The sequence below is a fragment of the Rhinopithecus bieti genome, unplaced genomic scaffold (genome assembly GCF_001698545.2).
Source record: "Rhinopithecus bieti isolate Rb0 unplaced genomic scaffold, ASM169854v2 scaffold_83366, whole genome shotgun sequence".
NCBI classification, from domain to species: domain Eukaryota; kingdom Metazoa; phylum Chordata; class Mammalia; order Primates; family Cercopithecidae; genus Rhinopithecus; species Rhinopithecus bieti.
In genome coordinates, this window is record NW_016832657.1 from 738639 (window position 1) to 763114 (window position 24476).

The following is a 24476-nucleotide window of genomic DNA, read 5'->3' on the forward strand; positions in this document are numbered from 1 at the left end:
CGCGCCCGGCGGAAGCTAACTTTTAAAGCTATTTTTATTTCAGGTTGCCCTCTAATTCGTAGGAATTCACAGCTCTTTAGTTTTAGGTTTCTCTGCCTCCCATTTCAGAATAGTGCAGCAGAACTGCATTATTTTGAATTCTGTAATGTTTAATTTGTGATTATTCCAATAAAGGTTGCTTTGCATGAATATACTACAATGTTAAACCATGTGCAAATAAATGCATAAGATATTTAAAAACAGAAGTGTTAATAAAAAATGCGTGTAAAGATGAATACAGATTTAAGAAACTACTTTCACATATGTCAGGAAGCTGGTATACAGGTAAAAGATCAAAATCGGATGTGTATGTTAACTGTCATTCCAATCTTCCTTTCAATATCAGTTCTCGTTAATCACTTTTAGTGTCCTGACTTAAAAATAACACTGCATTTCTTTCAGTTCAGATTTTGTGCTTATTTCAGCTGACACTTTTTAAACACTGTCCCTGCATACATAAAGGTTTAGCTGCAAGGATCTATAGTCAAATGCATTAAGAGTACTTACTATTTAAAGACATTGGATGTTAAATTTGTATAAAAAGTACCAAGTTCACCCATTTGAAGTGTACAATTCATTTCTTTGCGTATTTGCAAAGTTGTGCAACCTTTATATAATCTAATTTTAGAACGTGTAATAAGCTTTTTTTTTTTTTTTTTTTTTTAAACAAGTCTGGGTCTGCAGCCCAGGCTGGAGTGCAATGGCACAATCTCGGCTCAGTGCAACCTCTCCTTCCCAGGTTCAAGCAATTCTCCTGCCTCAGCCTCTGGAGTAGCTGGGATTACATGAGCGTGCCACCACACCCGGTTAATTTTTGTATTTTTAGTAGAGATGGGGTTTTGCCATATTGGCCAGGCTGGTCTTGAATTCCTGACCCCAGGTGATCCACCTGCCTTAGCCTCCCAAAGTGCTGGGATTACAGGCGTGAGTCACCGCGCCTGGCCAAACATAAGTCTGAATTTCCACGTATCTGGTTTGAGGAAACATACAGATTTAGAAAGTCATTCATTAGAAGTGCCTTCAAGTTAGTCTGGTAAGTTTTCTCTAAACATTTGACCAGTTAATTTCACAGCACCATATATATATCTTCAACTTGTTTCAAACTATGATCAAATTTTATTTTTATTCATTACAGTAAGTAAACAGAGTACATTTCTGTTAGCCCATTTACAGATGATTAATAAAAGTAAACCTATGCAGTCACATAAGTTGGTCATTCTTGTCTCCCACCTAACAGGTTCAATTTCCATTTTCAGAACTTTTCTATGTGTTCAGTCTGATTTTTCTGTGCTTTTGTTTTCCTGCGAAGTTTTATGTTCCTTAAAAGAGAGGCCATAACATAGAGAACTACCATGTAATCCAGCAATTCCACTTTTGAGTATATACACCCCCAAAAAAGTGGGAATTCAGAGGTATTTGTATACCCACATTCATAGCTGTATTACAATAGCCAAAAGGTGGGGAAAACCCAAACGTCTATCAAGAGATGAATGGATAAACAAAATGTGGTATACACACACAACGGAATATTATTCAGTCTTAAAAAGCAACTTTTTTTTTTTTTTGAGACGGAGTTTTGCTCTTGTTGCCCAGGCTGGAGTACAGTGGCACAATCTTGGCTCACGGCAACCTCCGCCTCCCGGGTTCAAGCGATTATCCTGCCTCAGTCTCCCGAGCAGCTGGGCTTACAGGCGTGCGCCACCATGCCCGGCTAATTTTTGTATTTTTAGTAGACATGGGCTCATGCCTGTAATCCCAGCACTTTGGGAAGCTGAGGTGGGCGGATCACCTGAGGCCAGGAGTTCGAAACCAGCTTAGCCAACATGGTGAAATCCCGTCTCTACTAAAGGTACAAAAAATTAGCTGGGCTACTCGGGAGGCTGAGGCGGGAGAATGGCTTGAACCTGGGAGGCGTAGTTTGCAGTAAGCTGAGATCACGCTACTGCACTCCAGCCTGGGCGACAGAGTGAGACCCTATCGCAAAAAAAAAAAAAAAAAAAAGGTAAATTTTACTTTATGTATATTCAACCACACACAAAAGTGTAGCCATTAAGTTTCAAGTATCTTAACAGGACAAATCAAAGGCAATCTTTGGAATACACCATCTTCATTTTTCCTTTATGCCAAGACGGGTATGTAAGTTACAAAACAAACATTCACCTTTATCTGTATTGAGTTCTTGCAGTATGTATATGACCCGTTGGAAGTCATACTTTTTCCCAAACTGTCAATCATTAAAGGGTGCAGTTCTAAAAGTACACATAAAATGCCTTTTCCCAAATATTCATTTATTTATATTTTACGTTCCTATTTTGTGTATCACCTAAGAGGGTATGCCTTACGGTTAAGAATGTGCTCTGGTGCTAGAAGGATTTATCACGAATGTCCCAGAGTAACTCTGGGGCATTACCACTTGGCACCTTCTTCCTAACAGGGAATCTCAGATTAAGGGGAAAAATTGCCCTCTCATAAAAGGAGGAAGAGAAAAAAAAGGATAAAAAGAGGAGAAAGTGAGAGTCAGAAAACGTGACAACTATTACAGTTATTTCTGTCATAACTGATTCTATGTACACATTTTTTAAAAAATGAAGGGGGAGAGAACTCAAGGAAGTTTCCAAATCCACATGCTTTTACCTATGTACGCGATGATGAACATATTAGTGCACGTGGAAAAATCCTTCCTTTTGTATTCTTTACACCACTGACCTTTGAGTGTTCCCAACAGAAAGCTGGTCATGCTTGGAGTTCGGCTGACGTAGCTGTCGTTGTTTTTACAGGACTTGCTCTCCTTTCTGGTTTCTCCCCATTCTCTTTATCGGTGCGCAGTAAAATAACTTACCAACCCGCTTCTATTTACTTCTGTCCCTGCCCTGCCTGACCCGCCGGGCAAGTTCCCTCGCCTCTCCCGCCCACCTGCTAGAAAGTGCAGCGCCCAGGGCGCACAGCTCCCGGATGGCAATGGGACTCGTGCACAAAGCAATCCCCGCTACTAAGCGCAGGCGTTTCTGGAAGTTACCCTCAGCCTAGGTGCCAGCAGCGGCCGTGGAACGCGCCCCCGGGGGGGGCGGGGGGGGGGCATTAGATAAAGGTGCTTTGGCCACGCCGAGGCCTCCTCCGCCCCCGACCTCCGTTCCCACCCGCCCTGCCCCACGGCGACTTTCGCCGGTGCCCGGTATTCACCTACGGCATTCGCGGCGGCAGCCCTCAGCGCCCACGCCATTTTGGAAAGCAACCCGTCACGTCCAGACCCGCAGAAGACCGTGAGAGACGCGCAGCGGAGGACTGGGAGGGAGGTAGAGGGGGCGGGGACAGACAGGTTAGGGGCGCGGCGAAGGGCGCTGCTTTCCTGCTACAACACGCCTACTTTAGCTAAAACAGAAACTTATAGCCAGGACGAGTCACCCTTTGTGGGCCCCTGAAAAATGCAAAACGAAGTTTCGAGAGAGTTCAAAGGCGTTTGGACCGACCATGGCGATTTTTGTTTCCCGTCCCCCTGCAGAAGCGAAAGCGCTCGCGCTGCCATTGGCTCTGGCTGAGGGCGAGTCCGGAACCTGTGCGCAGCGGAACTTTCGGCTCTCACATCCAAGTTGCGCTAGGCGCCTGTTTGCCGAGCGGTTTCCGGGCAGCTCCCTTCCCTTGCATGCGGCATTGTGTCGGGAGTTGCTGACAGCCATGGCCCCGCGGGTCTGGCGTCGACGGACCCTGGAGCGGTGTCTGGCAGAAGTCGGCAAAGCCACGGGTCGGCCCGAGTGCTTCCTCACGTAAGTGCGCAGATCCCGGGCTCAGGGTGCGACCGGGGTCTCACGTGGACGCGGGTTGCAAATTGTGGAGCTGGGGGAAGGTAAGGGGAAAGATAAATCACTTTTCCCCAAATTTGGAGTCTGTACTTTCCTAGGCTATCAAAATTTAAAAAATTGTTAACATTTGTATAGATGGATCTCTCAGTTGAGTGTTACTGAAATCACCCTAACCTCAGTTATTAACGGCTAGAAGCTTCCCTAGGTCTTCTTACGTCCGCATCCCTCTACACAAAAACTGTTGGTTTCTCCTTCCTCCAGTGTGCTCCTAAAGCACTCAGTGCTGAGCATACTTTATTGAAAGTACCAACTTGTCACTTGTCTGTCCACCCCCCACGACTAAGCTTCTTGAAAATTAGAACTTTCATGTCTCATCCCAGCACAAGCGTTTTCTATGTATTTTGTTGAAGAATTTCAAATACGATCTATGCAATTATTACTCATATTTCAAACCCCGGCTCACAGCAACTACAGATTTTGCTTAGTTTGAATTCAGTAGCACACAACTGGGATATCCGCACTGTGCAACTTTTAACGATTTTTAAAATTTTGGTACTGTCAAGCATCTCAAATTCACTGCACCCAAAACAGAGCTGTTGTTTCTGTTTAATAGAATTGTTGTTTCTACCCACCCATACTCTGCCATCCCCTGAAGTCCTTTCCCATGCTCCACCTGTCAAGCGCCTCCGTGTGAAGAGACCACTAAAACAGGCTTTGTGTGAGCAACACAAAGTGTTTATTCACTTGGGTGCAAGTGAGCTGAGTCCGAAAAGAGAGCGAACGGTGATGGGGAAGAGGTTACTTTATAGGAGTTGAGTAGGTAATGGAAAATTACAGTAAAAGGTGGTTATCTGTTGTTAGCAGAGGAGGGGGTCACAAGGTACGTGGTGGGGAGATCATAAGACTTATTGTCCAGAAGAAGAATATCACAAAGTCCATTGATCAGTTAAGGTAGGGCAGGGACAAGTCACAATGGAGGAATGTTGTAATCTTGGTTAATCAGTTAAGGCAGGAACTGTTTTACTTCTTTGGTGGTTTTTCGGCTGCCCCAGACTACTTGGCTCCTGCAGGCCACCTGGACCTATATGTGCAGGTCACAGGGGTTACAATGGCTGAGCTTCGACTCAGAGGCCTGACACCACCACGCAAGCCTTCCCTATCTCAGTAAATGGCACTTCTGTCTTTCCAGTTTCTCAAACATGAAAGTAGGCTGCTACTTTGTTGTCTTCGTTTTTCTCTATTCTATATCTAATTCCTTAGCAGTCCTGTCAGTTCTACCTCCAAACTAAGCATATTCATTGCTCTAACTCCAGTTTACATCACCATTATCCTTTGCCTGGAATGCTGCATCAATCAACCTTCTAATCACTGTACTTTCCTCCTCCTCCCTCCTCCCTTTCTTCTTCCTTCGTGTAAATCATCGTTTCATCCCTTTGCTTACAATGTTTTCTCTTTACACTTTATTTTATTATTATTATTTTTTTATTATACTTTAAGTTCTAGGGTACATGCGCATAACGTGCAGGTTTGTTACATATGTATTTGTGCCATGTTGGTGTGCTGCACCCATCAACATTCGTCAGCACCCCATCAATTCATCATTTATATCATGTATAACTCCCCGATGCAATCCCTCCCCCCTCCCCCTCCCCATGATAGGCCCAGTGCGGTGATGTTCCCCTTCCGAGTCCAAGTGATCTCATTGTTCAGTTCCACCTATGAGTGAGAACCATGCGTGGGTTTGGTTTTCTCTTCTTGTGATAGTTTGCTAAGAATGATGGTTTCCAGCTTGCATCCATGTCCCTACAAAGGAAGCAAACTCCATCCTTTTTTATGGCTGAATAGTATTCCATGGTGTAATATGTGCCACATTTTCTTAATCCAGTCTGTCACAGATTGGACATTTGGGTTGATTCCAAGTCCTTTGCATTGTGAATAGTGCTGCAATAAACATATGTGTGCATGTGTCTTTTAGTAGAATAATTATAATCCTTTTGGGTATATACCCAGTGTGGGATGGCTGGGTTCATATGGTACATCTAGTTTCTAGATCCTTGAGGAATTGCCATACTTTTTCCATAATGGGTTAACTAGTTTACATTCCCACCAACAGTGTAAAGTGTTCCTATTTCCTCCACATCCTCTCCAACACCTGTTTTCCTGATTTTTTAATGATTGCCATTCTAACTGGGTGTGAGATGTATCTCATTGTGGGTTTTGATTTTGCATTTCTCTGATGGCGAGTGATGAATGAGCATTTTTTCATGTGTCTGTTGGCTGTATGAATGTCTTCTTTTGAGAAATGTCTGTTCATATCCTTTCCCCACTTTAAATGACAAACTCTTACTCCTGAGCCACGCGTGATTTGGGTCCCATCAGTCTCTCCACCTTCACCTTCAGCCTCCTTCACACTTTAGCCGTGCTCACCTTTTTGTTCCTCAAGCTCACCTCTAGAGGATTTGCATCTTAGAGGATTTCTTCTGCCTGGAATACGTGTTTCCCAATCTTTATAAGACTGTCTCCTTATCTACAGCTTTCCCCTCAGATGTGGCATCTAAGAGAGGTTTTCCTTGACCACTGTAGCCAAAGCAAATGTTGATCATTGAATGAATAAGTGAATGAATGAATGGAGTTGTGTATAATGTAGCAGAATTGATCATTTAAGGTTAATTCACTATACATCTCCAAGCAAATAGATTTGTAATGGTTTTCCTGCCTAAAATCTATACAGCTGATTCACAGATACTTGATTGACAGGTTTTATATATCAGTGTAGGTCATCAGCTTATATGTTGTTGGGGGCCAGAATCTATACTTACACTTCATTCAAATTTGATTTTACAAAAGAGTTGGGTTTTTAAATTTTTATTAAGAGTGCTGTGAAATTATTACCTATAATTCTAAATCTCAATTCCTCCCAATAGGATTCAAGATGGATTGGCATCAAAGTTCACTTCTTTAACAAAAGTGCTTTATGACTTTAATAAAATATTAGAGAATGGTAGGATCCATGGAAGCCCCTTGCAAAAACTTGTGATAGAAAATTTTGATGATGAGCAGATTTGGCAACAACTGGAATTGCAAAATGAACCAATTTTACAATACTTCCAGAATGCAGTTGGTGAAACAATTAATGATGAAGACATCAGTCTTCTCCCAGAGAGTGAAGAACAGGAACGTGAAGAGGATGGTTCAGAGATAGAGGCTGATGACCAGGAGGACCTAGAAGATTTAGAAGAGGAGGAAGAAGTGTCAGACATGGGTGATGATGATCCTGAAGTGGGTGAGAGAACTAAAAACTCAAGCAAATCTGGTCTGAGGAAAAGCCCAGTTTTCAGTGATGAGGATTCTGATCTTGACTTTGATATCAGCAAATTGGAACAGCAGAGCAAGGTGCAACACAAAGGACATGGAAAACCTAGAGAAAAGTCCGTAGTAGATGATAAATTCTTCAAACTCTCCGAAATGGAGGCCTATTTAGAAAACATAGAAAAAGAAGAGGAACGAAAAGATGATAATGATGATGAGGAGGAAGATATTGATTTTTTTGAAGATATTGATTCTGATGAAGATGAAGGGGGACTGTTTGGAAGTAAAAAACTTAAGGTAAAGTTTTGAGAGAGGAGAGAGCACTTTCCTCCTCAAATTAGCTTTCGTTCTCTTTTTCTAGGGGAGATTTAGTTAGAAGTTTTAGTGATAAATATTGTGCTCTATCTTATCAGTTACAAATGAATCTGTTCTTCCATTCAATTTATGTTCCAGTTGGTCTTACAGTTTTGTGGTAGTGTTATTAGTTGCCATTTTCACCTAATAACTAGTTATTAGTTATTAGCTCATAGTGTTAAGTCAGAAAGTAATATATACATACGATATCCATACAAATCTATATGCATGTGTTAATATATTTTCTATCCCTAATTAATAGTTTTAAAATCTTTTAGTCAGGTAAAAGTTCCAGAAATCTGAAATACAAAGATTTTTTTGATCCAGTTGAAAGTGATGAAGACATAACAAGTGTTCATGATGGTGAGTTGAATTCAGACAAAGAAGATGATGAAATTGCTGAAGAGGAAGCAGAAGAACTAAGTATTTCGGAAACGTGAGTGTTTTGAACCATCCTTTATATTGTAGGCTGGAATTGCCCAATCATGTATGTGTACGCATAGTTATCAAATGTGTCTGTCTTAAGATGTTGGATTCTCTAGTATCAGATATTCTCAAGATAGCCAGAGGAAAGTCTCTGAATGTAAAGGAACATTAGATATCAATCACTTAATGAAGAAAAATATCGCTGGTAGTAACAATCAAACGTTCCTTACCAGGAACTTTGATTTGGTTTTGTGTCAATAAAATCCTGTTATTTTTGTGAGATAAGGGATTTGTATTATAGATTGATGAATGATTTATTTTCTATATGTTGGACACTTTTATTCTGTTTTTTTTTTTTTTTTTTTTTTTTTTTGAGACAGAGTCTCGCTCTGTTGCCCAGGCTGGAGTGCAGTGGTGTGATCTCCACTCACTGCAAGCTCCGCCTCCCAGGTTCACGCCGTTCTCCTGCCTCAGCCTCCCGTGTAGCTGGGACTACAGGTGCCCACCATCACGCCCGGCTAATTTTTTTTTTGTATTTTTAGTAGAGATGGGGTTTCACTGTGTTAGCCAGGATGGTCTCGATCTCCTGACCTCGTGATCCGCCCGTCTCGGCCTCCCTGTTCTGTTTCTTACATAGCATTTTACCTAAATAATACCTTTTGTTCCTTAATAACTGAATGATTTTGGAAGTTCTGAGTATTTGGTTGCATTAGGCATATAAAAGAAGAACTTTATTAAGGGAAAATTTGTTTCCTTTTGTTTTCTAATGGAAAGTAGCATATTTCTTTTATAAGAGTTTTGGTATTGTAGGGATGAAGATGATGACCTTGAAGAAAATGAAGACGGTAAACAACATAAAGAAACCTTGAAAAGAGTGACCTTTGCTTTACCAGATGACGAGGAAACTGAAGATACAGGTGTTCTAAATGTAAAGAAAAATTCTGATGAAGTTAAATCCTCTTTTGAAAAAAGGCAGGAAAAGGTAATTAGTAATTTATGGAATTTTTAATATACTTGCAATTAACCATCATTTGAAAACTATTAACCATCCTTTGAAAACAGATATCTTGGCCAGGTGCAGTGGCTCACGCCTGTAATCCTAGCACTTTGGCAATCCGAAGCAAGAGGATCGCTTGAGCTCAGGAGTTCAGAACCAGCCTAGGCAACATAGTGAGACCTTGTCTCTACCAAAAATACAAAAATTAGCCGGGCATGGTGATGTGTGCCTGTAGTCCAGCTACTCTGGTGGCTGAGGTGGAAGGATCACTTGAGCCTAGGAGGTTGATGGTATGTTGAGCTATGATTGCATCACTGCTCTCTAGACTGGGCGGCAGAGCAAGACCTTGTCTTAAAACAAACAAAAAACCAAAAATCTTGCCATATGGAAAGCATCTGATGAGCAAAAGTCAGTGCCTGCATTTCAATGTGGGGCCTGTGAGTAAAATAGTTGCTTCTGCTGGGCGCGGTGGCTCATGCCTGTAATCCCAGCACTTTGGGAGGCTGAGGCAGGTGGATCACTTCAAGTCAGGAGTTCGAGGCCAGCCTAGCTAACATGGTAAAACCCCATCTCTACTGAAAAAAAAAAAAAAAAAAAAAGAAAGAAAAAGTAGTCAGGCATGGTGGCGGACACCTGTAATCCCAGCTACTCAAGAGGCTGAGGCAGAAGAATCCCTTGAACCCAGGAGGCGGAGGTTGCAGTGAGCCGAGATGGTGCCACTGGATTCCAGCCTGGGTGGCAGAGTGCGACTCTATCTCAAAAATAAAAAAAATCTTTAAAGATAGTTGTTTTTTCCTTTGTCCCTAATGTCTTTATATATATAGCATGTCTCTCCTGATAAAGCTGTCCTGTGAGCCTCTTAACTGTTTTGACTGCTTTGGAGGATACCGTGTATGTTTTTTTTGGTTTTTTTTTTTTTCTTTTTTTTTTGAGATGGAGTTTCACTCTTGTCACCCAGGCTGGAGTGCAGTGGCGTGATCTTAGCTCACTACAACCTCCACCTCCCAGGTTCAAACAATTCTCCTGCCTCAGCCTCCTGAGTAGTTGGGATTACACCACACCCAGTTAATTTTTTTGTATTTTTAGTAGAGACGGGGTTTCACCATGTTGGCCAAGCTGGACTGAAACTCCTGACCTCAGGTGGTCCACCCACCTCGGCCTCCTAAAGTGCTGGGATTACAGGCATGAGCCACTGCGCCCGGCCGACACCACCTGTGTCTTTAAGGTGCTCCGCAGATTTTTGTGAGTGCCGAATAGCCAGAATTTTAATTTATACCATCACAAACATATCTTCAAAGTTGGTAAAAATTGTTTCTTTGTGTCATGATTTCAGACAAGTGAAATTTCATTTAATTTTGTAGATGTAGTCTGGCTCTAATAATTTGGCTCTATCATTTATTTACCTTAAAATTTTATCACAATAAAATGAGAATAGGGCCAGGCACAGTGGCTCACACCTGCACTTTGGGAGGCTAAGGAGGGAGGATTGTTTTGAGCCCAGGAATTCAAGACCAACCTGGGCAACGGGGCAAAAGCCCATCTCCACTAAAAGTTAAAAAAATTAGCTGGGCATGGTAGTGTGCGCCTATAGTGTTTGCTACTCGAGAGGCGGATGGGGGAGGATCTCTTGAGTCCAAGAGTTCAAGGCTGTAGTCGAGCTATGATTGCACCACAGCACTCCAGCCTGGGCAACAGAGCTAGAGACTGTGTAAAAAAAAAAAAAAAAAAAAAATTGAGAATAGGCAGATAATAAAAGATACCAAGAATATCAAAAGAATTGTTTTTAAAATTTGAGAATCTGAATTAAATCCGTGGTTGTCAGATTGTCCCCAGAAGTTAGAGAAATTCTAAGGGAAAAAAAGCACCATTATAAAATATCGATGAGTTAGTGTCCTTCCACCCCACTCCTCCCGCCCTCCCCCAACAAATAAAGAAAGAAAGGTTTGGTTTTATTGTGAAATTACATCAGACCTTCAAGTTAAGTTTCAATAAATCACAAATAATTTATTTCAGTTTCCACATATAAAGAATAAAGTAGAACTTTCAAACTTTTTTTTTTGAAACTGTTAGAACATGAAAACCCAAACCTGACAAAGGTAGCATTAAAACACACACACACACACACACACAGACACACACACAGTCTAATTCATGAACGGGGTTGCAAAAATCCTATAGCACAGTGGAAGAATTATGCCACACAACTGCATGAACCTTATTCTCTTCAATCAGTATTAGAAAATCTAGTATGATTCCTGACTGCAAGACATTAAGGAGAAAAAAACATATGGTCACCTCCATATGTCAGAAAGACATTTGATAAAATTCAATATTCATGTCTAATTTTTTTTTTCACTCCTAGTGGAATACAAATATATCTAAGCCAAAAGCTGCCATCATGCATGATGGGTGAAATTCTAGAAGCATCCCTTTAAGATTAGAAATGAGACAAGATGTCCAGTATTACAGTTACCACCGTTGATTAACATTCTTTTAGACTCATAAGCCAGTGTAACTACAAAAGATAAAGATAAGAGATTAGGAAAACTGCCAGGGGTGGTGGCTTATGCCTATAATCCCAGCACTTTGGGAGACCAAGGTAGGAGGATTGCTTGAGCTCAGGAGTTCGAGACCAGCCTGGGCAACATGGTAAGACCTCGTCTCTACAAAAAATACAAAAATTAGTCAGGCGTGGTTGCACGTGCCTGTGGTCCCAGTTATTTGGGGGTCTGAGGAGAGAGGATTGCTTGAGCCTGGGAGGTGGAGGTTGCAGTGAGCTGAGATCACGCAACTGCTCTCCAGCCTAGACAACCAAGTGAGACTGTCTCAAAAAAAAAAAAAAAAAAAAAGATTAGGAATCCTGCAGATGTGTTTATATTCCACTAGAAGTGAGAAACGAATGCGTTAGTACTTGGAGAGGAAACCGAGTGGATAAACTGAATTGATATTAGGAAAAGAAGAGAATTCTGTAAGATAGCTGAAAAGGCTGGCATTTTATACACTGAAGTCATCATTGTTGTCTTTTAGAAGTTAGAGATAATGACCCGGCGCGGTGGCTCACGCCTCTAATCCCAGCACTTGGTGAAACTCCGTCTCTACTAAAAAATACAAAAATTAGCTGGGCATAGTGGCACACGCCTGTAATCCCAGCGACTCGGGAGGCTGAGGCAGGAGAATTGCTCAGGAGACGGAAGTTGCAGTGAGCTAAGACCACTGCACTCCAGCCTAGGCGACAGAGTGAGACTCTGCCTCAAAAAAATGTAAAAACAGGAGTTAGAATAAGAATTTGAGTTTGGAGTCAAAAGGGTCAGACTCCATCAGATACTAATATTCTAATCAAAGAATTACTTAACTTGTGAATAGATAGATCACTTGAATAAAATAGAGCCCAGAAACAAACCCAAATGCTTCTGGGGAGTTTAATATATTATAAACATGGCATTTTAAATCAGTGAGGAAAAGAAATTGCAGCTCACCCCACCATAGGCAGCAGAAATAGGAAGTCATTGACAGAATAAAAAGATGGCAAGAACAGAATTGTAGAATAGTACATTTCTTGCTTTTCCACTTTTTAAAGTATTTTTTGCTTTTACACAAATATAAGTGTAATTTTATTTTCTAAATGTATACTAATTATTTTGTCTCTTTCTTAGATGAATGAAAAAATTGCATCTTTAGAAAAAGAGTTGTTAGAAAAAAAGCCGTGGCAGCTTCAGGGGGAAGTGACAGCACAGAAGAGGCCAGAGAACAGCCTCCTGGAGGAGACCCTGCACTTTGACCATGCTGTCCGGATGGGTACGGTGCCCTCTTCTGTAAAGTGGTCATGTCTGTGCTTTTTCCATGGTTCCATTTCATACAAAGATTTGGGGTGATGTTTCTTTTTCCCTCAACTTTTATTTTAAAACTTGTAAACACATGGCTTGGCACGGTGGCTCTCGCCTGTAATCCCAGCACTTTGGGAGACCGAGGCAGACAGATCACCTGAGGTCAGGAGTTTGAGACCAGCGTGGCCAACATGGTGAAACCCTGTCTCTACTAAGAATACAAAAATCAGCCGGGTATGGTGGCAGGTGCCTGTAATCCCATCTACTCGGAAGGCTGAGGCAGGAGAATCCCTTGAACCCGGAAAGGAGAGGTTGCAGTGAGTCAAGGTCATGCCGATGTACTCCAGCCTGGACGATAGAGCAACACTCTGTCAAAAAAGAAAAAAACAATTTATAAACACAGAAAAGTTGAAAAAATGTTACAGTGAACATCTATATGCTATTCAACTGGATTCACCAGTTACCATTTTGTCGTATCTCTTTTCTCTCCTCAGCATATGTAAGATTGTATATGTGCCCTTTTTTTAAGTAAGTTGCCAGTCTCATGGCACTTCACTTTTAAGTGCTTTTGCAGATGTCTTCTAAGAACTAGGACATTCTCCTATATAATCACAATACCATTAATCCACCCCAAAAATTTAACATCAATACACTGATGATACCTAATGTATAGTTTGTAATCAAGTTTTTTGCAGTAATCTGTGTCAAAGGCTTGCATCCTGTCACGGTCCACTGATTACATTTTGAACTCCAACCTGAAACCGTGGTCATCTCATTGCCTTCTTTCTTGTACCCATTAAGTCAAAGTGAGTTTTCATTTTATTTCAATGGAAGAGAGAATGGAAAAGAGAGGAAGAGTCCTTGGGTACCTTGGATAAAGTATTAGCACTTACTACCATATGTATCCTAGTTTTGTGGTTTTCAAACTTCAGGGAGCATCACAAGGCTTATTAAAGCACAGATAGCTGTCCCTCTTCCCCACTTTCTGATTCAGGAGGTATGGGGGTGGTCCAGGAATTTGCATTTCTAACAAGTTCCCACGTGTTGCTGACGCTGTGGGTCCAAGGACTGCCATGTGAGAATCAGTGGTCTAGTGGATATCTACCTAATGAATAAATTGTATTTCCTTTAGCACCTGTGATTACAGAGGAAACCACCCTTCAACTGGAAGATATCATTAAACAGAGGATAAGAGATCAGGTCAGTAAGAATTAAATTTAACTTAATTGAAATGTCACTGAAATTTTAGAAATAATGTGAGAGTACTTTGAGAGTGGGACTATTGCTTTTTATTTTCACTTAGTGTTCACAAACCTTAAATCTAGGCTACCTAGTCAGCTTTTGTTGTGTGAGGTGCTGCTCTTTAGTAGTACCTAGGAAAGACGAGTATTGTGCCTGAGAGGAGCCAGAAGCCATTAGTCTTGCTGACCTTTTGGGCAGTGCTTAATGAAGCTGGTGGCTGACCTGCGGTGGTTGCACCCAGAACCCTTGGCTTAGGCACAGTATCTGGTGTGGCAGATTACTCACTATATATGTCTTAGTCTTTTTCCTGTTGCTTATAACAGAATATCTGAAACTGGGTAACTTATAAAGAAAAGGAATACAGTTATGGAGGCCGAGGAGTCCGAGGTTGAGGAGCCTTCTTACCAGAGGGGATTCTGCAGAGTCCCAAGGTGGTGCAGGGCATCACATGGTGAAAGGGCTGAGCACGCTAAGATGCTGGCTCAGGTGTCTCTTGCTCTTCTTAAGAGCCACCATTCCCCCACCAATGATAACCAATTAATCCATAAATGCAACTGCCATTCATGAGGGCAGAACCCTGGTGATCCAGTCACGTCCTAGAAGGCCCCACATCTCAGTGTTGCCACATCAGGGATTAAGTTTCAAAATGAATTTTGGAGGGGACGTTCAAACCCTAACATTGTGGTAGTACTACAATTTAAAACCATTTCTCAGTAGTGTATTTTTTCAAATGTTAAAAACCTAGTGGTTTTTGTTAAAAGATTGATCTGATTTTGTAAACAGAATAAAACTTAGATATATGGCATGTATAGTAAGAAATGGCTTTGTAACATGTGTATAATGTTTGCCTACACTTGTGGGTCTAAAATAGAAAGGGTTTGAAGGGTGAGTATCATGTGCAGAACATCTTAAAATTTGAAATGAAACGTGATAAGCTAACTCAAGGCTTGACTTTTAAACAAACTGTTGGGGAAATGTGGAATTAAAGTTGGTAACGAGGAAGGAAGACTCATTTAAAACAAAAAAACAGAAAAGATATTTGAGTACTGCCGCCTTTGCTTTCCTAATGTTTATTCTTTGTGACTTGAATAGTTATTTCAGAAGTTGAAAATTTTCTTTTGCTATAATTTGCTTACTCTGGAATAATGAGTAATAATAAATATTATAACAATAATATATTTATAATTTACNAAACGTGATAAGCTAACTCAAGGCTTGACTTTTAAACAAACTGTTGGGGAAATGTGGAATTAAAGTTGGTAACGAGGAAGGAAGACTCATTTAAAACAAAAAAACAGAAAAAGATATTTGAGTACTGCCGCCTTTGCTTTCCTAATGTTTATTCTTTGTGACTTGAATAGTTATTTCAGAAGTTGAAAATTTTCTTTTTGCTATAATTTGCTTACTCTGGAATAATGAGTAATAATAAATATTATAACAATAATATATTTATAATTTACTATTATATATTAATGATAATTTATTAATATATTGATAATATTTATTATAACAATATTCCAGAGGAAGATTCTTAAGTGAACCTAGAAATAAATTGTAGGCTTTGTTATGTTCTACCTGCCCTTTATGTTTCAGGCTTGGGATGATGTAGTACGTAAAGAAAAACCTAAAGAGGATGCATATGAATATAAAAAGCGTTTAACCTTAGACCATGAGAAGAGTAAATTGAGCCTTGCTGAAATTTATGAACAGGAGTACATCAAACTCAACCAGGTGAGGAAGCCTGTAAGGCAAAACCGTTATTATTAAAGAAATAGAAGTAGAGAACTAGGCTTTTTGTGACTGTTGAAATCATGAAACGGAAATCTTGGCTCTTCAGCTACATCATTTAAGTATAAGAGCATGTGGGCGTGGTGGCTTGCGCCTGTAATCCCAGCACTTTGGGAGGCCGAGGCGGGTGGATCACGACATCAGGAGATCGAGACCATCTTGGTTAACACGGTGAAACCCTGTCTTTACTAAAACTACAAAAAATTAGCCCGGCGTGGTGGCGGGTGCCTGTAGTCCCAGCTACTCCGGAGGCTGAGGCAGGAGAATAGCGTGAACCTGGGGGGCAGAGCTTGCAGTGAGCCGAGATCGCGCCACTGCACTCCAGCCTGGGCGACAGAGCGAGACTCCGTCTCCAAAAAAAAAAAAAAAAAAAGACCATGCTAGGAATAGAAGGGTTCTAATATTCCCACTTTATGTGAGGGTTGCTTTGCAATTAGGCTTTGGTCACCTGATACTTTTACAACTAATTATTAGCTTTCCAGCAATTATTATGGTGGTGCTACAACTTTAAAACCATTTCTCATTGATATTTTGAAATAACTGATATATTTTACATGATTATGAATTCATTCTGATTTTTAGGTCTGTTTTTTCTTTCACTTAACTAAAGTCTCTGGGCTGGGCGTAGTGGCACGTACCTGTAATCCCAGCACTTTGGGAGGCTGAGGCGGGCGGATTGCTTGAGGTCAGGAGTTTGAGACCTGTCTGGCCAACATGGTGAAACCCCGTCTCTACTAAAAATATGAAAAAATTAGACAGGTGTGGTGGCGTGTGCCTGTAATCCCAGTTACTTGGGAAGCTGAGGCAGGAGAATTGCTTGAACCAGGGAAGTGGAGGTTGCAGTGAGCCGAGATCGCACCATTGCTCTCCAGCCTGGGTGACAGAGCGAGACTCCATCTCAAAAAAAAAAAAAGAAAAGAAAAGAAAATCTCTGGTTAAATAATAGGACAAGGTCATATTCCTAGGAATATTGTATGCTGATATAATAATCGAATTATTCCTTCACATTTGATTTAGTGGGAATGTGGTTAATATGTACTTAGGGATCAGATGGCATTTTTTTCCTGCAGAAGCCATTTATGATTCCCAACAGATTTTGTTAATGAATGCCCTTCAGTTAGCAACAGCAAATTGCCCTGATGCCGCTGTGAAATTGAAGAACTGAGAAGATTTGAATTAAAATTCTTCCTGGCTGCTTTGCAATCCAAGGTGGTAGCTGAAGGAGGATATGTACAGTTTCATTTGAATCTTTGAGGAGATTCAGTAACAGAAAGTATTTGGTGACCATGAGAGTTAAAAATTATATATGTAATGCAATAGTTTATGCCAGCTCTAAATGTTAGTTTCATTTCTCTCTTAGAAGTCAACAGCCAGTTCAGAAGTTTTTGAGGATGGACTTGGAGTTCTAGTAGCTAGGCTAATTCTGGAAGTGAAATGGTGGTAAACAGCACATGTAGGAGCTTTTACTCACAGTTGTGTATATGAAGTGGCTCAGAAAAATGCTATATAGCAAATATATAGCTACATACTTGATTTTACAGCTATTGTTATCTAGAATGAGGTAAAAGGACATGTTTAGGATTTTTTAAAGTGTGAGGTAAGTTAAAATAGTAAGAAGCGATAGTAGCGTGATGCCTGACTATGGCTGGAAGGTGGGTGCTGATGATGGACATTGGAAACAGACCTGGATGCATCTTTATCATCAGGATCAGGAGGCAAAGAGCCTATCATTTCCTAGTTCTGCTGGGTTTTTTTTTTTTTTTTTCCGTGTCTTAATAACAAAAAACAAAAAGACTTCTTAGGCATTTAGAATAAGCATTTGGGGCCAAAGGGGAAAGAGAGAGAAGCATGAAATTTACTTTTTCTCTTCAACATAATTAAAATTGCTGTCAGTTTTTTCAATGTGATTTGTCAGAATAAATCTTTAACACATTACATGTAAATAAAAGAAAAAAAAAGTCGCTATCATCCAAATGGATATTTGAATAATTTTATGAAGTCTATATTAACACTTTTTTTTTTCTTTTTTCTTTTTTTTTTTCGAGACAGAGTCTTGCTCTGTCACCAGGCTGGAGTGCAGTAGCGTGACCTAAGCTCATTGCAACCTCTGCCTCTTAGGTCCAAGCAGTTTCTCTGCCTCAGCCTCCTGAGTAACTGGGATTACAGGCGCACGCCACCAAGCCCGGCTAATTTTTTGTATTTTAGTAGAGACAGGGTTTCATTATGTTGGCCAGGATGGTCTCGATTTCCTGACCTCATGATCTGCCTGCCTCAGCCTCCCAAAGTGCTGGGATTACAGGCATGAGCCACTGTGCCCAGCCAGCCACCGTGCTGGGCCTTTTTTTTTTCTTTTTAATTGATGTGAGATTTATATAACATAAAATCAACCACCTAAGTGAACAAATTTGGAGCATTTAGGACAGTGTTATGTAACTACTAAGTGTATCTCATTCTAAAACATTTTTATCAGCCCACAATAAAGCCCCATATGCCATAAGCAGTTGCCACCCTTTCCTCACTTGCCCCAGCCCCAACAAACCCCAGTCTGCATTCTATCTCTGTGGACTTGCCTATTTTGGGTATTTGATAAAAAATGGAACCATACCATATGTGGCCTTCCATTTCTGACAACTTTCGTTGAGTATCATGTTTTCAAGACTGGCATTTGTCAGTGCTTCATTTCTTTTTTATGGTTGCACAGTATTCCACTGTGTGTGTGTACCACAGTTTATCTGCTCATCCACTGATGGACATTTGGGCTGTTTCCGACTGTTAATAGTGCCGTGTACATGTATTTGTTTGAGTATCTGTTTTTAATTCTCTTGGTTGTACACCTAGGAGTGGCATTGCTGGGTCAGATGGTAATTCTCTGTGTAGCTTTTTGAAGACCTGCCAAGCTTGTTGCCACTTGACCGCATCATTTTACATTCCTACCTATCAACAGTGCACAAGGGTTCCAGTTTCTTCATCCTTGCCAACACTTGTTATCACTTGCTATTTTCCTTTAAAAACAAAACAAAACTGTGGCTATCTTAGGAGGAATAGCTTAATTTTTGACAGAAGTAAATACCAAGGTAGTTAAAATTTTAAGTTCTGAATATTAGAGGTAATGGTTACTGTAGCTCCTAAAATGTACACCACATCTGTGGAAGGTGCTGGAACCCTCATGGTACTGTTGCTTTTAATTTTGCTTTTGGAATGTTTCCTTGTAGCTGAAGCTTTGGTGATGAGAAGTTGGGAATGCCCTCATTGACCTTTAGTGTTTTGTCCTGTGATATATATCAAGTCGCTTAGTTTGACATTGTTGAACTTATTTCCCAAGCAAAAAACAGCAGAAGAAGAAAATCCAGAGCATGTAGAAATTCAGAAGATGATGGATTCCCTCTTCTTAAAATTGGATGCCCTCTCAAACTTCCACTTTATCCCTAAACCGGTAAGTGTGTTAACAGTTCAGTGTAGCTAGAGCAGGGTGACTTTCATAGCTTTGATCCTTTGTAAGACTAGCTCTTTATTTTGTTTCAGGATACAAACTTGTAGTCATTTCCTGTAAATTCCAGGCAGGGTGTCCATGAGGAAGGCTAAGTTCTGGTTCCATGATAGTTCTGGCTCTACTTGGATCTTCAGTGAGCCCCTGCCAGCTGGAGCTGGCATAGTCAGGCATCACACTACTACTGCCTCTTACTATTTTAACTTACCTCACACTTTAAAAGACCCTCAACCATAGCCACAGGGACTCCTCCCTTCCCTACCCTCTTGGTCTTCTTGCATTTTCATTGTATAATGGGTTTGGAGATGTATGGATATCTATACCCAACATTTATGGAGTATCTGCTATGTGTGTCATATTACATACATTAATAATATGTATGTGTCTTTACGTAAACACTTAATGCACACAACACTGAGGCAGGTACTATAGTTTCCATTTCTCAGGGGAGAAAACCTGGGTTAGGAGGTGGGAGGGTGAGAACTAACTCTGGGCCCATGCTGTCTCTGCTGCATGATGTTCCCTCACCACACCCAACCCTCTCAAATGCTCCTCCCCTGTCTGTCTGTCACCCAGACTTGGCTCTACCTGTCTACTCCTTGGAGCCTCATCTCCTACTCACCAGCTTCTGTGAACCCGTAAAACATGCTTGTATCATCCTTTGGTACTTGTTCACATGTTGCCCTTTGGTGCCTGTGTTGTTGTCTGAAATGGAATGTCATGAATTAAGGACTAGTCTAGAAGTCGGAACCTGAGTTGAGTTCTGCTCCTAACTAGCTTTATGATACAGGCAATCACTTCATGCTTCATCTGTACAGAAGAGCTAATCTCCAAGATCCTTTCTTATTAGTTGATGACTAGGTGATTTTTTCCCATGCAGATATTTTGTCTTCTCAGACAATAAGCTTTTTTACCTGTTTTGTTTTGTTTGTTTTTTTGGTGTATATGTATGCTTTTAATCCAGTTGTAATTACATGCTAATAAGTTCTTGATGGCAGGAGCCATCTTTAGATTCCCAAAGTCCCTACTCTGGGTTGTGTGAAATAAACAGGTGAAGAGATGAGTAGAATTTCTCAACTCCTCTTGTCCAGCAGGTCTTACTGAGGTGAAGGACGTGTGCCCTTTCTGGGCCTTACCTGTGTGATCTGGCTCTTCCCACCCCTTTGGTCTCCCTTGGCTTGCTACCCCCAGCCCCACTGATCTTCTGATTCCTTCAGCAGGCCAAGTCCCTTACGCTTTCTCGCTGTGCTCTTCCCCCTGGCCCAGTAGGCTACACTTCCTTTTTGGCATGGCTGGCTCCTTCTTATTGCCCAGGCTAGGCGCCTTCCCCTCCTTGCAGATGTTCCTTGGCTCCCTACCTAGGGTAGACTGCTCTTCCCGCCTTGCTGCATGTCTCACCACTCGGCCTCTTTTCCTCATAGCTACATTGCACATTTGCAGTCATTCGCTAGTTGTTCATTGCTCTCTACTTGTCTTCAGGCAGCACAAAATGCATCTACTGTTCCACTCTGTTCCTTGCACTAGCTAGGATCTAATGCAGGGAAGCTGTTAGACATTCCTTGGAATATTGGGAAGTGAAGGAGAAGTGAATGTATTTGTGTCTATGTGCCCCAAATGAAAAGCCTTTCTTTTTTCCCATAAGAAATGTAGAATTGCTAGTGTAGGTTCTCCTTGATACTACTTTTTTCATGTTCTGGTTGGTATTTCACACACCATCTCTGTAGACTCCATTTACCAATCACAGCTATCATTTTTTGTGGCTTTTTTTTTTTTCTTTTTTTTTTGAGACAGTCTCACTCTATTGCCCAGGCTGGAGTACATAATCTTGGCTCACTGCAACCTCTGTCTCCCGAGTTTAAGCGGTTCTCCTGCCTCAGCCTCTCGAGAAATACGGAGATTTACTGATTTCTATTATCTTGATTTTGCTTACAGAAAAAAATGCTAGCTCTAAGAAGTATAGCCTCTCGAGTAGCTGGGACTACAGGCATGCACCACCATGCCCAGCTAATTTCTTTAAATGCTAGAATGGAATACAGTGTTTTTAGTAACAGTTGAACGGTGTCCAGTGGAAGAAATGATTTCTTTCACACTCTCATTTTTCTCTCACTTAGAATCCAGGATCCTATTGTGTTTATGGTTTTGTTCTTTGTGAAGTTCCCTTGAGCAAATAACTCCACGGACAGGATGGTGATGAGGAAGAAAGAATACTAGTGTAACTGCAATACATAGTCACCATTTTAATCACAGGATCAGTATGAAACCTGTTTTAATTACTGGATTTCTTGGGTAGTTCTTTCAAAAAAAGACAAAAATCTGAAGCAGATGGTCCTTCAATTAACATTGCATCCTTTCCCCCTTTTTGTAATTGATAGCTTTGATTGATTTTGATACTGTTTTAGTTTTTCAAAATAGTTCAGTATTATTTCATATTTATGTTTATGGAGATGTTTTCAGTAATTGAAAGATGAGGAAATTTATCAGTAGTCTGTTTTTGACTCTTGTTCGCATAAACATCTTTCCTTGCATCTTTTTCCATATACTTCTTAGAGCTAGCGTTTTTTTCTGTAAGCAAAATCAAGATAATAGAAATCAGTAAATCTTACCAAACAGCATTAATGGTTGTTTGAGAATGTCCACATGCATGGTAGATAGGAATAGTTGAGGAAGAGATGGAAGAACTGATGTTTGAAGATGGCAGAAATGTTATGGAAAAATGTAGAAATACGTGCTGTTGGAATGGTTTTGAGACGGAAAACCCTAAAATACCCAGGTCTCTGGGATCCTGAAGCAGTGCCGCCCCTCAGCACTGCTGTCATGCCAGTCCACTTAGGACTTTGGCTGTTACCATATCTGACGTTTTAAGTAGTCTCCAGTAGGTTTGCTGACTTTCAAGCAAGTGAAAAAAAGGATAATCTCCATAAAGTATTTTATATATTATACTTTAAGTTAATAGGTTCACAGTTCACACATTTTGTGTGAGAGTCCCTTCTGGCTTCCCATTGAATATATTATCTCTTTTCTAGCCTGTACCAGAGATTAAAGTTGTGTCAAATCTGCCAGCCATAACCATGGAGGAAGTAGCCCCAGTGAGTGTTAGTGATGCAGCTCTCCTGGCGCCAGAGGAGATCAAGGTAAGAAGCCAGTGTTGAAACCTTAAATATCTGTTACAAGTTAGTTGATTTTAGCCAGACTCCATTTATTTAATGTCATTTGCCTTGCATTTGTAGTTCTTATTCCAGTGTATCTCAGCAGTTTCTAAGTATAAGCAAACTAGTAATGTTACAATATTCAAATACCAGTCTCCTATATTCTGGCTTTATTATGAGGTACAGTTTGAGAGTTACCATAAGAGCAGTTTTAAAATAGCTAGTATCAGTATCTTGTTATAATCCAATCCAAATACTAGCAGTGATATTAAGTTTAAAACAAATTGCTTGCATTGCGTATATACTAGCAATAGGTTAGTATCAGCATTTCCCCCTTATTTTATTCATGTAATGCTAATTAGTAATGGAATCTGAATCTAGAATTGAGCATTTGGTTATGAAATGCAGCAATCCCTGCCATGTGAACACTGAAGCTCATGCCTCACATAGTAATAATGGTTTCTGCCAGGTGCTCATCTTCCTGGCTGGCTTAGCAGCAAGGGCCTTCTTTTTCCCTCCTCACTTGATTTGCTACACCTACACTCACCCCTTCTGTCTGAGCCTCTGCCACCTCAGTGCTGGTGACAGCCCTGGCAGGATAGGCTGGCAGTTGAGGAGAAAAGAGATAAAATTGATCCTCACTAGAGAGATGTTTCCCTTCCCTTCCTCAGTTCCTTGGTCTCTGCACTCTGTCCTCAGTCCAGTTGCTGTCATTAGCAGCTCAGAGCTGAGGCTGCCTCTGGCATGTCCCTGAAGCCCATTGGAATCTAAATGCTGTGGAGGGCTGGCTTCTCTTGTGCTGATAGGTTGAAAACCCAACTCTGCATGTTGCCTTCTTGTGAATTAGTTTGGGAACTGAACCGTCACTATAAGAGTCTGTGCTGTCAAAGAATGCATTTCAGGTTTTAGAGAACTGAGTTACCAATGCTCACTGGAATGTAGGTGGGGATTGCTCTGCATCTTCGTGCACTTGGTCACAGACGCACAGCCTGCTCGCTACCTACCCTGCAGTTTCTTCCATTCCAGTTTCCTAGTTGTTAAACTTGATTAACGAATATGTTGGTGGTTATTTTTTTAATAGGAGAAAATAAAGCTGGAGATATAAAACAGCTGCTGAAAAAACAGCTACAGACAAGAAACGAGAGCGAAGGAAAAAGAAATATCAAAAGCGTATGAAAATAAAAGAGAAGGAGAAGCGGAGAAAACTGCTTGAAAAGAGCAGTGTAGATCAAGCAGGGAAATACAGCAAAGCAGTAGCTTCGGAGAAGTTAAAACAGCTGACCAAAACTGGCAAAGCTTCCTTCATAAAGGTAAGGACAAGGGAAAGAAAATTGCTCAAGGGGAGCTTTGTGGGGGAAGTGGATAACTGGGTGACTGGTATGTCTGAGCCAGCCCACAGCCCACCTGTGGGATGGAGACGCATGATGCTGACCGGCTGGAATCGCAACCTTTAGTGTTCTGGAGTTTTTCATGTAGGGTCCTCACAATAACCTGGGTACTGGCAGCAGTTTGTCTTTCACTCCTTTCTCTCTCAGATTATAAGAACATTGTAGCCGTACAGAATACTTCTATGCTAACCGATTTAGTTTTCTGTAATTCTAGTCCTTTTTCATATTTATGGTTGTATACGTTGTTGTAATGGTGATGTACTATTTTTGACTTTTTTCACTTATAAGTACATTTTACAGTATAAGCATGTGTTGTTTTTAATTGCAGGATGAAGGTAAAGACAAAGCCTTAAAGTCCTCTCAAGCATTCTTTTCTAAATTACAAGATCAAGTAAAAATGCAAATCAATGATGCAAAGAAAGCAGAAAAGAAAAAGAAGAAAAGACAGGATATTTCTGTTCATAAATTAAAGCTGTAATATATTCTGAATATAATGTAAATATTAATGTGTAAGCTTATGTTGTGTCATTGTTCTATTTTATAATACAATTCTTGAGAACCTTTCTTTGCATTGGTGACAGATATTTGAGAGTTCCATAGTGTGAAAAGACAAACTCCTATTTGCAAAGCCCTTCTGGTTTCCATTGGTGTGAAGCAGCACCTGGCTCCTCCCTAGGCC

At 40.7% G+C, this 24476-nt stretch overlaps 2 protein-coding genes across 6 annotated transcripts in view; one reads left to right on the forward strand and one right to left on the reverse strand.

Annotated features, from left to right (window-relative positions):
• Window positions 1-3356, reverse strand: part of MCEE (methylmalonyl-CoA epimerase) — a 19205-nt gene extending 15849 nt beyond the window's left edge. For 2 of the 5 annotated variants that reach the window (XM_017865664.1, XM_017865661.1), the window contains exons 1-2: window positions 3220-3356; window positions 2746-2847 (exon numbers count right to left, since the gene is read on the reverse strand). In XM_017865664.1, coding sequence (XP_017721153.1) covers window positions 2746-2847; window positions 3220-3259 — 142 coding nt within the window. In that variant the 5' untranslated portion in view covers window positions 3260-3356. Of the gene's footprint in view, window positions 1-2745; window positions 2850-3219 lie in introns of all 5 variants that reach the window. The other 3 variants (XM_017865665.1, XM_017865663.1, XM_017865662.1) reach the window with 2 other exon arrangements.
• A 10-nt stretch (window positions 3357-3366) lies between these two features.
• On the forward strand, window positions 3367-24360 carry MPHOSPH10 (M-phase phosphoprotein 10). Its single transcript, XM_017865666.1, has 11 exons — window positions 3367-3800; window positions 6761-7442; window positions 7778-7935; window positions 8736-8907; window positions 12576-12717; window positions 13879-13946; window positions 15582-15719; window positions 19099-19209; window positions 22287-22405; window positions 23509-23719; window positions 24126-24360. Exons 1-11 carry the CDS (start codon window positions 3508-3510, stop codon window positions 24273-24275), a joined length of 2244 nt encoding a protein of 747 aa, XP_017721155.1. The 5' UTR covers window positions 3367-3507; the 3' UTR covers window positions 24276-24360.
• The last annotated feature ends 116 nt before the right edge of the window (window positions 24361-24476 follow it).

Excerpts from the sequence above, each read along its gene's own strand:
- MPHOSPH10 (XM_017865666.1), top strand. The coding sequence starts at position 3,508 with ATGGCGATTTTTGTTTCCCGTCCCCCTGCAGAAGCGAAAGCGCTCGCG. Across the intron at positions 13,947-15,581 it reads AACAGAGGATAAGAGATCAG|GCTTGGGATGATGTAGTACG; the intron begins GTCAGTAAGAAT and ends TTTATGTTTCAG. Across the intron at positions 15,720-19,098 it reads AGTACATCAAACTCAACCAG|CAAAAAACAGCAGAAGAAGA; the intron begins GTGAGGAAGCCT and ends TTATTTCCCAAG.